The 17897-nt window shown below is 39.3% G+C and overlaps 1 protein-coding gene across 3 annotated transcripts in view; it reads right to left on the bottom strand.

Annotated features, from left to right (window-relative positions):
* galntl6 (polypeptide N-acetylgalactosaminyltransferase like 6) overlaps positions 1-17897 on the bottom strand; it is a 191953-nt gene that overhangs the window by 7150 nt on the left and 166906 nt on the right. For all 3 annotated transcript variants that reach the window (XM_079615792.1, XM_079615794.1, XM_079615793.1), the window contains 3 exons: positions 7698-7815; positions 5648-5755; positions 4234-4455 (listed from right to left, as the gene is read on the bottom strand). In XM_079615792.1, coding sequence (XP_079471918.1) covers positions 4234-4455; positions 5648-5755; positions 7698-7815 — 448 coding nt within the window. The remainder of the gene's footprint in view (positions 1-4233; positions 4456-5647; positions 5756-7697; positions 7816-17897) is intronic.

Raw genomic sequence — 17897 nt, 5'->3', positions numbered from 1 at the left:
ATTAACCCATTCCCCTCATGGGGACCGCTGGCTGGTCCCCACAATGGAGGTGATCTCAGGTTTTACTATCCTTGTGGGGACATTCGGTTCCCACAATGCATAATAAACCAAGCCCACACACACACACACACACACACACACACACACACACACACACACACACACACACACACACACACACACACACACACACACACACACACACACACACACACACACACACACACACACACACACACACACACACACACACACACACACACACACACACACACACAAAGGAGGCCTGACAAGGAGGATGAACTGTGGTGGAACATATTATGCTGTGCAGCGTAGTGCATGCACAATGCATAAGCTTCCACTGCCGAAATTGTGCACTGCATACCAAGGCCATCAGGGGAAACATTACAGAGTGTTTGTTGGAGCCCGTTTCCTCAAATATGTTTTTTCTCACGCTCATGAGTCCTGAACGATTGAGGTGAGGGATTTATGGGTTTTGAGCTCTTGGCAAGGCATGACTGTTGAAAGTAATTGGAAATCAGTTAGTAGGCTGCAAAAATCAACATGAAGTTCTGCTCGATGCGTTCTGCTCTGTGAATGCATGACTCAAAGCAGATTGTTCTTGTTGGTGACTAGATGCATTTGCTGCTGCTCACAGTCTGAAAGGCAGAAATTCACTCGAAATGTTGAAACGACTTTAAACCTAGGTTGAAAACTAATGCAATCAAAACGCAACAAGCTTTCCGGGGTGGGTGAGGACATCAAAATAAAAATGTCCTAACTCAGACGGTGGTCTTTATTGCAGTTCAGGTCCACACTTTACTGCCTATTATTTACGGGAAAGGAAATGGTGCACCCTATTTGAGCTGTGATTTCTTTTCAAATGAGCTGGATTGGAGAATCGAGTGAGGACGAGCTTGACAAATGGAACAAAATGAAAGCGAAAAGCAAGGTCACACCAAGCTCTGCCTTGCCGATTTATTTTAAAAGCTTATCCCCCCCTGAAGTTATAAAAAGAAAACATGTTTAATTCATTTTCTTGTCTATTAGCAGCTTCTCGCTCTCTTTTGGACCTTCCTTGCGCCTGCCGTCGTGTGATGTTTTCAGGATGAATTATTTGACTTGTTCAACACGGTAACAAAGACATGCATTAGAATCTAATTTCCTGCGTTTGCAGCCAATTTACTACCAAACCCCATTTTTGTGAAGTCAGAGCAACTATAAATGTGTTCCAATAATGTTTTAAGAAGCTCAAAGCATGTTTGTTGAGGATTTTCGAAAAGCCTCTGTTCTCTTCATTTCTTTTCTAAAGTATGTTGGAATTTAGCAGGAGGTTGTGTTGATTAGAAAGAAACCGCAAGAACATTTCCTCTCGCATAATTTTAAGTGCTGCTAAAGGGCTCAATCATCAGTACACACTACCTGTTCATGGTGTAGTATTTTGTTTTTCGATGCAGAAAAAAATGTATTCATGGATTCAACTTTGATTTATAATATTTATACCACAAAATAAATAAATAAATTAATGCACTTTACTAGCTTACACTAGAAGAGTGCATGTAATCACAAGCTCTTTAGAGGCAAATACAGCAGAATCAGACCAAATCAGCATGGGTCTCTCCTCTCTTCTTCCTCTCAATCCACAGGGGGGGGAGAGGGGGTACTCTAAAACGGGCCTGAAAACTGCATTTATACCGTAACAGCATTTGGCAGCCATGGCTGTGAGCATAAAAGTGGCTGAAAAGTCTGCTGATTGCATTATTTAAAGTATTTGAGTGTATTGAAGAGGCAATGAAACATCTGTGGGCGAGAGAGAGAGCTATACGTGTGAAGGTGGGCGAGTGGCAAATGGTTGACAGCCTGCTTACCCATCTCACCGCCCTGTCAGCTGGAGGTCATGCCGACGTTGACCCCTGTCCTTTGCTGAAAATGCCGACAAGAACCCGTTTAATTCCTTAGCTACCCCTCTCCCTCTCTGTCATGCTCCATGGGGGTGGCTTCAAAAGTCCAATGAGGCTCTTTTATTGTGCAATACATCAGGCGGGGTGACAGGTGGCCAGAGCGGGGTGTATGAAGCTATCAGGCTGACAGTCAAATTACTATCATTTCGCTTCAGGAAAGAAGATATTTACCGTGCCTAAATCTCACCCGAGCAGGTTTCCCAGCCGCACAGCCCTTTTTTTTACCATCAATTTTATGACGCTAATGCAGAAAAAGCCAATAAGTGAAAGGGAAGGGATGTTGTTTGCTAATGGACTTTTTTTTTGGTTTCAATTGCTCCGCTGAAACAATTGAAACCAAAGTGCTGTTTCCATTACTACCTTAGTTGGATTCGGATGGACGGATGTGCTTTACGGTAAGCTTCAGCCCTCCAATTAATTTGGAAGTGAAATTAATTACATTTGTAAATTATTACTTGCCATTTCTGACACATCACAGTAGGGGACTGAAAAAAGAGGAGATGGTGTTCCCCGGGGGGATTCATTAAGGCATGATGTCTGTGAGGTACATCATTCAGCAGTGATTAAAAAGGCCCATCAAAATGCACAAGATGGGAATCACTCCATGCATATTAAATACCCCCCACTATGACAGACATGGCAGAACCACAGATGGAGAGAAATGACTGGCCCATCTCTCCATGCGTGTTCCCAAGAACCACTGTTCTGGCACAGCAAACCCGAATGATAATGAACAACCCGAATAGCCTGTCTGCCTGGATCAGCTTGAGTAATAAATGTATAACACATCTTCTGTTTATTTATGGATTAGGAAGCAGTGATGCAAACAATAGTTATGTTGTGATGTCGCTGTATATTAGACAGCGCAGTTTTAGGTGAGGACCGGCCGCCTGCTTGTCTTTGGCGAAAAATGTGTTATATCTCAACCGGCAGTGCTTCTCATAAATCAAAGAATATTTCCGCATAACCTCTCTGTCAAATACCTCTCTGCACGCGCACACGCACACACACGCACGCACGCGCACACACACACGCACGCATGCACGCACACACACACACACACACACACACACACACACACACACACACACACACACACACACACACACACACACACACACACACACACACACACACACACACACCTGTTCTGGCATCTATGCTCTGTCTCACAGGATGTATTGACGATCGTGCCATCTTTAGTGTGTAACTCAAATCAAGTAAGTGTGGAAAAGTTTTGTGCCCAATTATGGGTAAACAAAGACATGTGAGGGGTGTCAAAACTGACTGGTAACTGAAAGATTCAGGTGGAAACCTCCATTGTACCCCTGAACACCATGTTGATTCAGGACAAGTGGACCCGTAATAACTGTAAGTTACTTCAAATAAAAGTGAACTCTTAATATATCCTATAGCTAAATGAATTTCAGGTTTCATGAATGCAGTTATTGTTCACAATACATAAAATTTAAGGTATGAATTATATATAAATGTGATCATATCCATTCATCCACCAAGTATATACGCAAGTGTTCAAAAGTTTGGTGTCAGTAAGACTTCATTCAGCAATTTTGTATTAAATTAAAAGTAAAAGCAAATATATACCTTTTAAAAAAATGCTGTTCTTTTTAAGTTCCTATTCATCAAATATTCCTGGAAAAAGTATAAAAATTTCCAAAAAATATTAAGCAGCACAACTGTTTCCAACATTGATAATAATAATAAATGTTTTTTTGAGCACCAAATCAGCATTACAATTATTACTGAAGGATCATGTGACTGAAGACTGGAGTAATGATGCTGAAAGTTCAGCTTTGCCATCACAGGAATAAATTACATTTTGTGATATGTTTAAAAAGATTTTAAATTGTAATAATATTTCGCAATATTTTAGTTTTTACTGTATTTTTTATCAAATGCATGCAGCCTTGAAAAACTTCAAAAACATCATATTGTCCCCAAGAACTTTCCGAGAATGCTCTCATTTGCTACACATTTTTTAACGAAAAAAGTTTATAAGATGAAAAAGTGTTCTTGCTTATTTCTGTTCTTGTTTGACTACAGAAATTTCTCTATTGTGTACCTTTGTTGAATTCTTCAAAATGTATGCCACTTCCTGACGTTTCCGTTCAAATTCCAATTCAACATCACTGTGTGGCTGATTCAATTACAATTACAAGTCATGAATCAAAAGATTAAAGCCAATGATTAAATTCTGCATTTCGCTCAACTCTGGTATCTTCACAATTTTATAGTGGCATTGTTCACCCACCTCTCCCCAGGCAGCTGGCGGTGGCTCCACAGGTGGGTAATATTTGGGCAGGTCCCAGGCCACAGTGTTCATGTACCATTTGAAGTCTTTACATTTGAGGTGTTTGCGTAGCTCCTTTTGAGCGGTAATGTCGCCGGTGGAGAGGTGGCGGTACTCGGGCCGGCGCTGATAAATGTACTCTGTGTACTCATCCATCCATGTCTCTGCCACTCGTTTCAGGTTCTGTGAGAAAGATGAATGTATATATATATATATATTAGGGATGCTAATTTCTGCTAAAAATTACATTCGACAATCGAGGAGCAAAAGTCGAATATCGTTAGAAAATCGAGAAAAAAAACACTGAAAAAACCCCCGCACATTCTCACAATGACAGAAAGGGAGGCCAATTTCATCTTTAGCGATTTGTCATCAAACAAACTGTTTATTAATTGAATAAGTAACATGTTCTCGTCTTTTTTTTCTTTTTTTTTACATAGTAGGCCTGTGGTAGGCTAATTGGAAGAAGAAAAAACAATAAGCACGACAGTCCGGTTCTGCATCGCCAAACCAGATGCTCGTAAGATCAAACAATAAAATAAATGCGGTATAAGTAATAATGATTTTATGGGAACCTGCCTTGTTAACGGCAATAGCCTACTTTTTAAACAAATTAGTTGCAATCAAACTATTCATAGCCTAACGCTAGGCATACAGTATGTCATATTCGTGTTTAAAAAAATGGGAGGAGACGCGAGCGTAATGTCCAGCCGCAGAGAACACCCGCTCGGATGGCACAGAAGGCGCAGGCACACTGAAGTAGGAGATTGCTAACTTTGCCAGCCACGGCATAATTTACATTCAACTTTATCATTGTTCATTTTCTTAAACGAGTCCCACACGGAGCTTCTTGGTTGCTTCATGGTTGGTCGCAGAGTTAACGGTCACGACAATGCTCTTCTTCTGATGTCAATTATGTAGAACACATTGGAATTGCGCAAAAATATAACGATATTCGAAAAAGCTATTTTATGATCGAATTACGCATACAGTTCGACTATTTGAAGATCGTGACGCATCCCTAATATATATATATACTGTCCGTCCATCCATCCATCCATCCACCCACGCATCCATCCATCCACCCACGCATCCATCCATCCACCCACGCATCTATCCATCCATCATCTTTTTCGTTAATCATGTCATATAATGCAAGTGTCCATATGCTAATTAGTCACATTTGCTATTCACTATTTAGAGCAGAGTGATGCTCTCTCCCTACAATGTGTCTTTTATCATGTGTACAGAATATGAATAAGAGCATCTCAGGAACATTGTGAATCTAGAGCACTAATAAACTAGCAGAATTGGGCCACTGTTGAGAAACACTCTATCCTTTCTCATTTGGAAGGATAGTGGAAGTTCTACTCACTCTTGCCAGGCTGGTCCCTGAAGGCACCTTGTAGGGGACGTACTTCCTGTAGATGTGGCCCACCCTCGAACAAGGTACATCATACATGCTGCCTCCGCACATCCACACCTGAAAAAGCACATACGCACACACATATACTCAAACATTTATACTACATCACAGTATATACAGATTTTTTTTCCATCCTGCATTCTCTTAGACAGTCGAAAAAAACCCTCAAAAGCCTCATGCATCACATCCTTATGAGCTCCAGGGAATATGTGGACAGACTAGAAATACTGCTACGCTTCCACATCGAACCAGAAACAAGCAACGTCCTCGCCGTAGGCTCCAATTACGGATCGACTGGCGCATTCACTGAAGGAAAGAAGTAGAGTTTTCCAACTGCCTCATGCTTGTGTCTCTACTTTTCCTCTTTAAACCAAAAGAAAAGAAAAATACAGAAAAAAAGCAGGGTGTTCAATATGCTTCCCTTCCCGTCTCTCTCTTTCTGTTCTACTAAGGCCAAGACTTTGAAGTGCCTGTCCGTATCGAGTATTGGCTCAGGCATGGTGGAGTTTGGACTCGGCCAGGGCCAATGACACACAGAGGGAGGTGAGAAAGCGGAGGGGAGGGCGGCTTCAAGTCAGACGAGTTGAGTCTGATGGTTTCTCTCTATTCCTCGGTCACCCGCTGGGACCGAGAGAGCTGTCTGCAGATATCAAACCGCACAGACCTATCTCTCCTGCCAGGCGGCGGGTTAGCGGTCAAGCTAACTTCACAGACCCCATCGTTATGGGGAGAGAATCGTTCTAAACATCAATGCTACAAAGTGAGCGAGAAAAAGTCCCAGCAGATCCCTCATTTGTGGATAAACGAGGGAGCCATGTAACAAATGAAGGTTTAGGAATAATTTTCACATTTTTTTCACAGCCTCTTTTATCATAAAGCATGGAGGAAGGCAGCCATGGCAGGACTTTAGATATTAAGATGACTTGAATTGCATTTAGAAAGCTGCCTACATCGAACAGATGGATGAAACTTGGACGGAGTGTGGCAGGCAACCAATCAATGGGATGACGCCAAGCCTAATCAGCCTCGGCTTTTATTTTAGTTTGTAGTTGCACATTGGATTCTGATGGAGACACTGTATTACAATACCAGCTATCTTTAAGTTTTCAAATGGAGAGTTGTTTGGCATGTTACTACCATATGTCAAGGTCAATCAGACAACTTAATGACGAATAGCAACAGACAACAGGCTGTGCATAAAAAGGAAATAATGATCAAAATTCTCAAACAGGCGGTTCAGCCTCTAAACTATTTTTGCGGTTTCCATGGTTACTAGAGAGGTGCAGAGGATGGTGTTCCAATAACAAAGTTCAGTGCCAGCACAAGTGAGAGTCTAATGAAAAAGAGTGGGGTGGCAGGTATGTCAGAACTGATAAATAGAACACTTCCTCACATCCATCGGCGCCAGTTTTGGCCCCGCTAATCAAAACCGAATCACTTCAGAGCCACAGCCAATCACTGGATCACACAATCTAATTAGTTTCACTAGTCTAGCCAGTCTAAACACATACACATACACACAAACGTGCACACTCACAGCTCCACTATCTTCACCGCCTTATTGTGGCCGACTTGTGTGCATTTGGCTCTGAGGCTTCAGTTAGTAACACGGTGAAGAAAATAACCTCTGCCGTCCAATCTCATTCTGGCTTTATTGTTGAAAAGAATGAGAAAAGACTGTCTAGACAGACAGACAGAGCACTTCACATTAAGTGGGAGAAAAAGGAATCTGGTATAGCTATAGTTAAAGGTTCGCAATGGATCAGGAGCGATGAGCTATTGGATGTGGTTTTGGAGTGTGTGTCTTGGAATCCATTTTAAGGCCTGGATTGCACAAAGCATTGGACTGAGACACTGTCTTGTGTCAGCCTTATTGTGTTCTGTTAGATTATTTGGATCTGAAAGGCCAACAACAAGATGCAGCCTTGGAAAAGTCTGTGAAAATGGATTTATTATTTGTAAATTGCGTACATGAATCAATGCAGAGGCTTTAACTCACCTTGAAGGATATTTCAAACTGCTCGCCTCCCCAGATCTCAAGGCCTGTGTCATATCCTCCCAGCTCCCAGAACCACTGTCGGTTTACAGCAAACAAGCCTCCGGCCATCACAGGAGACCTGCGGGAAGCGGAAAGACCAACATGCTCAGCCATGTCTTAAGACTTCATTCTGCATTTTTTGGATGAAGTTTTAATGGAACCTGAAGGGCAGTGTGCAGGAAGAACCAAAAATTAAGGTCAAATAACCCCTGGAGAAACTCTGTGAGCATCAGGAAGAAAAAGTCACTATGAATTCAGTGCATTCAATAAAATTCTTATGATGAATCACTTGTGTCATAGTATTTCTCACTTGCAAATGACTTTGGGTTAAATTGAATAAATCAATGGAAATGTAAGGGGAAAAATCTATATTGATGAGTACGTGGAAATACTTGGGCTTGCATTACTTACTTTTATTAGTGAACTGGTCATACGGCAAAGTAGTCGACTAGTCAGCAGGTCAATGTTTACCATATGTACATGACTCACAATACGCTGTGCAGCTTCTAAAGCAAATCTAACTGCACAGATAAAAAGTTTATGAGTGGAGTGCCAGATTTGTGCTGCTTGCATTGACTTAAAAACATATTCAATTTGTTTTTAGTTTATACCAGTCTTGTGGCTGCATTTAATTTGTTTTAGAACAAAATAATTTAATATTTTATGTGAATACTTTAACCATTTTTAATGTCGGCAAGCACTTTTTATATGGACACAAAACACTCCGGGTTTATTGTTATTTGTTTTTCATTTAGCTAATTCCAAATATATTTTCCCATTGTGGGTTATTATACAAAATGAATGACACACAACTATGATGAGGTGAAGTTTGAAAAAAGCACGGTTGAGTGACATTCAGAACTGAATCGAGAGTGCCTTTTAAAAGAATAAAATAATTAATTTGCATTTGAATTTAATTTGAATTGAGTTAGAGAACAGGATGCCGATTTGATTAGAATAAAATAAATAGAGATTTAAAGCATTCCATTAAAAAGGTTTAATTAGCAATGCCTTTGAAACCTTGTTTAAAAGTTTTGAAAAAAGGGTTAAAATCTCTTAAGCCTTACAGAAAAAGATAGATATATCATTAAACTGTATTAATGTTACAATATGTCAGTAGTCAAATGGTTCGTGTGTATTGAGACAGGGGCCAATGGGCATCCGTGCCGGGCACCACACCGTTCAGAAGCAGATAATATAACACATGGAATCACCATAGCATGAATTAATACGCTCATTTTACTTTCATGCATCTCTTCAGGCTGAAAGGTGAATCATAATCTACATCTGCAAACAGTCCCTGATGGTAGAATCAGACATAAGCTGCAAGCTGAATTCTGCTAACTGACACGATCAGGCTCATGGTCCAGTCAAGATCACTTATGCGAAAAACTTTGAGATTTATTGGCCAATTCAAGGCAGATCAAAGTGAGCGAGGATTGCTGTTAAGCTGTCAACCAAACATGCAGATGAGTTGCTGTTATCCTCATTCTGCTATTTTTATTAATGCTTATTGTGCTTCCAAAACTTGTATTCAGTGGTTTTATCACATGTACTTTTGGGCTTAGTCCTGCCAATGAGGTTTGAGAGGGGATACTGATGGATTTAATGGATCTCTCCAGTTGTTCAGTAGTGTTTGAATCCCAAGACTTGGCTAAAGCAGTCATGAAGCGGTACAAAGTGTCTGTTGGTAAGTAGTGCAATCTTTTAATAGAGCATGTGGGATGAAATATGGTAATGCATGGGCTGGAATGACAGCATGTTTTGGGATTATGGTTATGCATATACTGCACTTGCACATTGCACAGACGACAGAGAGCCCTGCGTTAAGAGAGGATTTGTGGTGGATTTATTTATTCCGCATTCTGAGCATTTGGGGGGGGTAAAGCTGAGATGATCTGGGTAGACACTTTCCGTTGGTGGTTGTGATGCGGGTGGCAGGCCTCATTCACAGTCAGTGAAATTGACAACAGTATTTATTAACAAGTTTGCCTCTTGAATTGTCCTCTTTAAATTGTTTGTATGAATTTTAAAAAAGTATATTGCCTATATTTTGATGCTTATACAAAAGCCTAATACTGATGATGTAGGAATAATGGATATATTTTGTCTCAATATGCCCAGAGAAATCTAAATAGACCAGTCTTGTAAATTATTATGAGTTATTACCAAAAAATAGACCTACATAATCTTCAAAAGTTTGACACTAAAGATTTTTGAATGTTTTTCAAAGAAGTATCATATGCTCACCAAGGCTGCATTTATTTGATCTAAAATACAATAAAAACAGTAATTTTGTGAAATATTATTATTATTATTTAAAATAACTACACCAGTCTTCTGTAATTTGCAGTTCTGGTGGTTAAGAAACATTTCTAATTATTATCAATGTTGAAATAGTTGTGCTGCTTAGCTTTTTTGTTGAAACTGTAAACCATTTTATCAGGATTATTTGTTCAAAAGAACAGATTTTTTGTTACATTATTAATGTCTTTGCTGTCATTTTAATTAAATACATCCTCGTTAAATAAAAGTATTTATTTCTTCCAAAAATCTAGCAAAAAACACTTGCATCACACCGCATTGCGCCGGGTGTATGATGGGGCCCTTGGCGTTAAAAACTACTGTCAGGATTTACTAAAGACACGCGGTGAAACATTAGCACTGGAGTGGACAGGGTTATTTTTGTGGCTGTCATTATTGCATATGGATTTGTAGGAATATCGGTCTCATATATTTCATATATCTCAAATAAATAAATAATGATGTGCAAGCCAAGTAGATGCCTAGTGGAAACCTCATTGTCAGCATTTAACAAGAATGAAAATTGCAAAGTGCTGTTGGTTTCTGTGTCCTCTGGGAACTGGACTTAAGCTAAGCGGGGCCAAAATATTATGGATGGTTGAAAGTGAGAGAAAAGAGAGGAGAATTAACGAGAATGAGCAAGAGAGCAGAGACAAAGAGGCAAGCCATAAACAATAATTGGAGGAACGGGTTTGTGTAAAGACGGCCAAAGTAGATGAGCAGCAATGCGCCAAAATCAATTTACTCTCAAGTAATACTCTCTGGCCTGCTTCCTTCCGATTTAATAAGGTGCTGAAATATAACAGTCTACTCAATTAAGGCAGCTAATGGAAGAACAAGCACTCTACTGGAGAAATGACCATGTTGCCTTTTCCCCCTCCGCCGTCAATAACAGCAGCTCCAGCAGATATTGTGGCTTGGTGGAACATGCAGTCCTGGAATGGACATTTGTGTCTTGGCTGTTGCAGACGATGGACTGTGTGGGTGCTTAGCCAGCTCATTGGCTGTGGGGTCTGCCAATGGTTTATTTGATCAGCTGGGCACCCAGCTAGGAGACTCAGGCGCAAAGAAATAGAATCACTTAGACATTCGGAGAAGCAGGAATCAGCGATGGGGATGATTGGAGCGACCAATCAACAGGCTCCGGGGAGCTTTGACGACTTGACAAGTTTCTTTGACGACTCTAGCCACAGCTAGGGCTCTTGATTGTATTTGCACGCTCTCGTCTCCCAGTGCGTTCATGCATGCACAATGACACGGTCCATTTAGGATGTGTCTGTTTTTCAACATTCGGTCTCTTATTCAGACGCAGAGGAGGGAGCTGATTACTTCAGGGCGCCGCTCGCGTGGTGAGGTTGCCGTTCGAGGTAAATATAAGGATGTAGGAACAGCTGCCGGTGGCCGTATTGATTGGCTATTTAGGCACTGATCTGAGGGGAGAGTGAGGGTCGATGTGGTGGAGTGTCTGTGTGTGTGACGGAAAGGCAGGTGAATGGAGCAGAGAAACCTCTCAACAGGAATGTTCTGCACCACTGAAGCATACCACCAGGTCAAATACCTTACTACAGAGGAAGAGTGAGATAAGGAGAGAGAGCGAGGGAGAAAGAAATAGGGGGGCACTCCTGGATATAGACCACCTAGCTAAGTGTAAATCTAACATGCGGAGCAGAGAGCGGAGCTGTTTGATTTTGCCTGGAGCAAGGAGGGATTTTATTACGGAAAGTCAGAATGTCGTGTGTTCTATCACTTTAAGATCGCTCTGATACATGGCAGCACAACATGTCAACAGACCGTAATGCAATGGCATGTCTGAAAGTAGCCACCATGTTTTCAAAAAGTAAGACTATTAGAAGTTTGAAAGAAATACAGAAGCTGTAGTTTAATCACAAAAATTTTAATCAAACTTTACTAAATCAAAAATGATATGTATAATGAGAAAGACACACATTTGCTCATTATGAGTGAATGTGATAATTTGATGTGGAGAAAATTAAAAATGAAGTGTTCCTTTAAAGATATACTGTTGATCACCCCAAAAAATAAAGTGTCCCTTATGCTATTTTAAAGGTTCCTAATTTTGTTTTAGAGGTCTAGGTTTACATGCATCTAAGGTCAAAAGCCTCTTTTATTTTCTCATAAATTACATTGCACATCACCTCATTTCTCAAAGAGTCTGAAAACAGCTAGTTTGCAAATTCAGTCTCTCTAAAACCCCCTTTCCTCGAGCCTACTCTGCTCTGGTCAGACGGCCTTGTCTGTTGTGATTGGTCTACCACTTTCAGAACGTGTCAGAAATGAAACGCCCATTACCCTATTTGAATTTCAGCTCTCAGCTTTCAGCTTTCCTCAAGTGCAAGTCCTCATCTTTTGAAAGTGCATGCAAAGTGGATTTGGGGCACTGAAAACAGCATATTCTTGACATTTCGACTACACAAACCAAACACTCTTCCAGGCAGCTACAACTACAGTGTTTGAGGGTGGGTCAAAGTTATGAAGCCAATGAAGACCATAGGTTGAGATTTTGCACATTTGTTACATTGATATGTAGGTTTATGAAGTTACAAGTAGCTGACGACTTGTTTTGGTAGTTCAGAATCGATTCTCTCTTTTAAGAGACCTTCTTTTTTATTTTGCACTTTGATCTTTAAAACGTTGCAGACCGTAACATTCACAAACATTTTGACAACTATTACAACACTGCATGAAAGGTAATATTCAGAAAAAAAGCATAATTGGAGCACTTTAACGTTCTGTCATTATTTACTCACATGTCGTTCCAAACCTGTATGACTTATCTTCTTCTGCAGAACACAAAAGAAGATATTTTGAAGCATGTTGGTAAAAAAAGAAAACACACACACACACACACAAAAAAAAAAAACTTTGGTTACCATTGACTTTCATTGAATGGAATAGAATGTTTTTTTTTATTATTTTAGTTCACTTTTAATTTTACATTGCACAATATATAATTTAAATATACTTTTACAATTTAATTTTACTAAATAATTTTATTTAATCTTGAATCTTAATGCTTTATGTTAGGAAATAGTGTAAAGGCAAGAAAATGAATCACTCTCTTCTCTCAGATGTGTAGCCTATTGTCAAAAATTGTCATAAAATCATACAAAACTAGGAATCACATAATGTCAACTGCGTCCAGATATTAAAATGTCATTAAAAACAGTGATCGAGTTGTCACTCTAAATTGCTGCCACTATCTCTCCAAACAGTAGGTGCTAAACAAGCACGCACAGACACACACACACACGCACACACACACACGCACGCACGCACGCGCACACGCACGCACACACACACGCTTCTTTCCGTCTGTATGTAGGACACTCTGAGGCAGCTTTCTCTCCAGGTCTTGAGGGACTCAGTGGGGTCTCGACCTCTCAGCCCTGTTTCACACTCATTAGCATTCATCACCTTCTCACACACAGCACACTGGCCACTTCAATACTGCTCTCATTTCTATTACCATTCAGCATACTGACCTAAATTCAGAAGCACATGCCAAACACACACACACACACACACACACACACACACACACACACACACACACACACACACACACACACACACACACACACACACACACACACACACACACACACACACACACACACACACACACACACACACACACACACACACACACACACACACACACACACACACACACACACACACACACACACACACAGAGAATGGCTCCCTGAGGACATGCGTGCCCTGTGTTGACAAGCCCTCTTGGTGGTCTGCTTATTCCACTGAGGCTAATATAAAGCAACACTAAGGGCTAATTGGTGCAGGTGATTCTGTAATGTTTTTTGACTAGGCTCATTTTAGATTCATTTTCATTATTCCTCAATTAAATACCGTAAACTCTGGAAACAGACCTCAGGAGAGAGAGAGAGAGAGAGAGAGAGGTATTTACAAATAGAGTTACAATGACGTTTGCTTTCTTGACTTAATTATTCTGAGAGAGAGAGAGAGAGAGGGGGGTAGAGACGAAGGAGTTTGTGCATTGTATTCTAGCTAAATGTGCTGTCAGTCAGTGTGGCTCCATGTGTCTGTCCTCTGAGGATGGGCTCTGAATTAAAGGATCTCTATGCTTTGTGTTCTTCCTAATATAAATAATCATTTGTTCAGGATGGTTGGACAGCCCTTCAGAGCAGGCCCCTAAGAGCAGCCGGCATCGATCCTCGTCTCTCATGACAAAGTAAGGACGTGCAAAACAACACAATTTTGGGAAGATTTTACAATAAGCTTCAATTTGTTAACATAGAGGATTCAGTCTCACAGACTAACAATGAGCAACAATGTTTACAGCATTTAAAAACCTAGGTTAATCAATCAATTAGATTAGTTCATTCTTAATATATTACTTGTTCATTGCTAATGCATGTTCATTTATAATACATTAACTTTCATTTACACAACCTTAAATGTTGAAATTTATTAATACATGTAGAAATGGACCAGTATTAATAAACAATTTATAAGTATTGTTCATTGTTATTTTATGACACCTTATTTACCAAATGATGAGTTGGTTGACTGAATGACTAGTTGAGGAACCAAAGGAATCCCTGCCAAATAATAAATTATATTTTAAAATAGGCCTACATTAAAAAAGAAAACAGTTATCTTAAATCGTAATACTTCAGTATTACTGTTTTTACTGTATTTTTTGATCAAATAAATGCAGCTTTGGTGGGCAAAATAAAATTATTTGAAAAACGTATCTTCAGCTATGCCGGAATTACCATTGGGTTTGACTGGGCCGCAGCCCATGGGTCCCGCCCCGGAAGTAGGAGGCCCCGCTTTTAACCGTTTATATTTGTTTGATTTGTTTATTTATGACAGTCAGAAATGATTTACCGCATTTTCACTGTCGGGCCAGTGCGAGTGAGGGCTATAAACGGCCAGCCAGGGCTAATAGCCTCCGACTGTGAGCTTCGAGGCCATAATCAAACGGCATAAACTGGTATTTATCATTATTTGATTTATTTATGATGACATGGCTACTTTAAACAGCTCCATTAAGGCTTTTAGCCCAACAGAGCACACGTTTAGAAAAATATTGATACATTCTCATACAGTATGTATGGAGAATGATAATTTCTGGTAATTTTCCATTAAGTTATACGATCTGAAGAGTTTCAAATGCTCACTCCTGTCTTAATGCCATCACAGTGGGGCAGAAATGTCATAAAAATTATAAAAATGTAATGAGTTCCTGCTTTTTATATTTATAACATAAGCCTATGATATATTATCACTCAATCAAGAGTGATGTTTGTCCGAACATGTAATTTTATTCAACAGTTCAATAAACAAAGTTATTGAGTTACTTATACACAATACATTCTGTTTTTGCTTAAAGAAAATACAACTAACCGAACCACTGAGTCGCTGAGTAACTGTGTTTTGTTAGGGTGTATTCACACCAACTCAAGTTCGTTTCCCCCCTTGGTGCGGATCTTTTGGGCAGGTGTGAATACAGCGATCGCACTCGGGTGCGGACCAAACAACCGAACCGAGACCCAGCTGAAGAGGTGGTCTCGGTACGGTTCCAAACGAACTCTGGCACAGTTCGTTTACGGTGTGAACATGAACCGACCCAATTGCAGAAAGCACTGCACCTGTTTTGACAGGGTCAGATTTTTACTATGTAATTTGGGGTGATGAAATGCCTATACATTAGTGTTGCAACAGATCGCAGTTGATCTGTGATCCGTACGGACCAGCTGCCCCACTGTTCGGCACGCATGTGGTTTGCGGATTAACTAAATTTAACCATCATAGACTGAACGTTTATCATTTTGACGTGTTTTGTCTTCACAATTTACACATTCAAACAATTTTAAACGCCGAAAACTTTTTAAAGAGGCGAAAATCGGGACTCGCGCGTTATCTGTGACCACAGCACAAGATTCAGAGAGAGAGAGAGAGACACATGTTATAGCACTCGAACACAGAATTGATTCCTCTTTTGCGTTTCCTTAAGGCGGACTCGTCTTAAATTCCCTGCAAGTATAAACCCAATATTCCTACTGTTGTCTGTGTCATTAATGTAAATAAAACAAGAAAATACAGCTTCAAAAAATGTCTACAGTGAACAAATAGTGTTATTTTACATTTAGGCTTAATTATTAATTTCTGTAAACTGAATTAGACTTTGTAACTTTGATTGTTGATGATTGTATTCATCTCTGCTTGCAATTTGTGTATTTGTTCTTATTTTATTACTGACTGTTCACTTTGTTTTTAATAATGTTAGAACTTTATCAGTGAAGAGCATGCTTTCTTGCAGTACATCTTCGTCTTCGCAAAATCCAAATTATTAACATTGTATCATATGATGCTCATAAGTTTATTCATATTGCGTTAGTAGCTGATAACACCAAATCAGAAAAAGAATACAAATTGCACTAGGAAAGATCTCCATAAATTGCCTGTTTTTGCACTTCCTTTCCCTGCTGTCCAATGGATGGATGACTTTAGCACACATGTGGTTTTGTCAACAAACTTTGATTCACTTGCAAAAAGGGCAGTGTGAAAGCGAACCATATACCAAAAAAAAAAAAAAAAAAAAAAATCAACATTGTATTTGGTCCGGACCAAAGCAAGTGACCTACTGTAGCGCACTTTCCTGGTGTGAATACAAATATCCACGTATTTGAACAAATCAGATGAGTAAATTATTCAATTAGGCTACCCATTCATAAAGGCAGTCCTTTGCTAAGTTAAATGTATTAGCATTTTGAACGAATCTGTTGAATGAAAGATTCAACTCATTCATTACGACAGTGACATGATACCAATACTGGCGTTTTTCTTTTTCATATTTAAAAAGTAGCCTTTTATTTTCATTTGTTTTTTTTTACAATAATTTTATATTTCTACAATAGAAATGTTATATTTAAACATTCATTTATATAATTGTAGTTGTAATTATAATTATAATACTTACGATAGTGTAAATCCATTCATGCCACGTCTGAGCTGTAAACACTATGTGTAAATCCAAAGCTTGATTTAGTTTATAATGATTTAATTTGATTGATAGCCATACAGTGTATTTTTATTTTTTATTAAATTTATTGATTAAACATTTAAAGAATTTAAATGTTTTATTTGTGTGCTACTCCATAATGATGTTTTAGTTGAGGTCATTTGTGGTGCCCCCTAAGTCCTGCCCTAACTGGAAATGTAATAAATACATTACATTTTATTACATTACACTTTTTTATGCTCTCAAGATACATTTTTGATATTAGAGCTATTTTTAACTTTCTTGTTTAGAAAAAAAAATAGACGTTGCACTCAAAAAACAATGCAGGATACGACGATGCAGTGGCCTAATACATCCACTTTAGAAGCCTAAAAAAAAGGCTTCTAAAGGTTTTTTTTTTATCTGTGTCTTTGTTCTGTTTAGGTTTGCGTTTCTTTGTTAACCTTCAAGTCTGTTAATTAGTTCAGTTCTCCTCCATTCTCTTCATGTGTGTTTCTATGGTCACTAATTGATTAGGTTCCTCAGTTCATGTGTGTTGTGTTAATTATCTAGTTAGTTCCTCCCTCTGTTTGCTGTGTATATAAGCCCTCAGATTGAGTAAGTCTTGGTTCTAGTATTAGTTGTGTTCAGTTATTGTGTGGTGCTTTCTCCTACGAATTCCTGTATTTTAGAAGGCGAATTAAATAAACCTTTCTTTGGATCTTGATTCCGGGTTCCGGCAAGTGTCTGACCAATGCAGCGTGACACCATCGCATGGCTGTTGCACTATAGTGATTAAAAACGGGGTTCATGTAAAAATGGTAACACAATACTGTCAACACTAA

Source organism: Phoxinus phoxinus (genome assembly GCF_949152265.1).
Source record: "Phoxinus phoxinus genome assembly, chromosome: 6".
In the NCBI taxonomy this organism is placed as follows: domain Eukaryota; kingdom Metazoa; phylum Chordata; class Actinopteri; order Cypriniformes; family Leuciscidae; genus Phoxinus; species Phoxinus phoxinus.
Note: the sequence above shows the minus strand (reverse complement) of the source record. Positions and strands in the feature narration are given on the sequence as shown.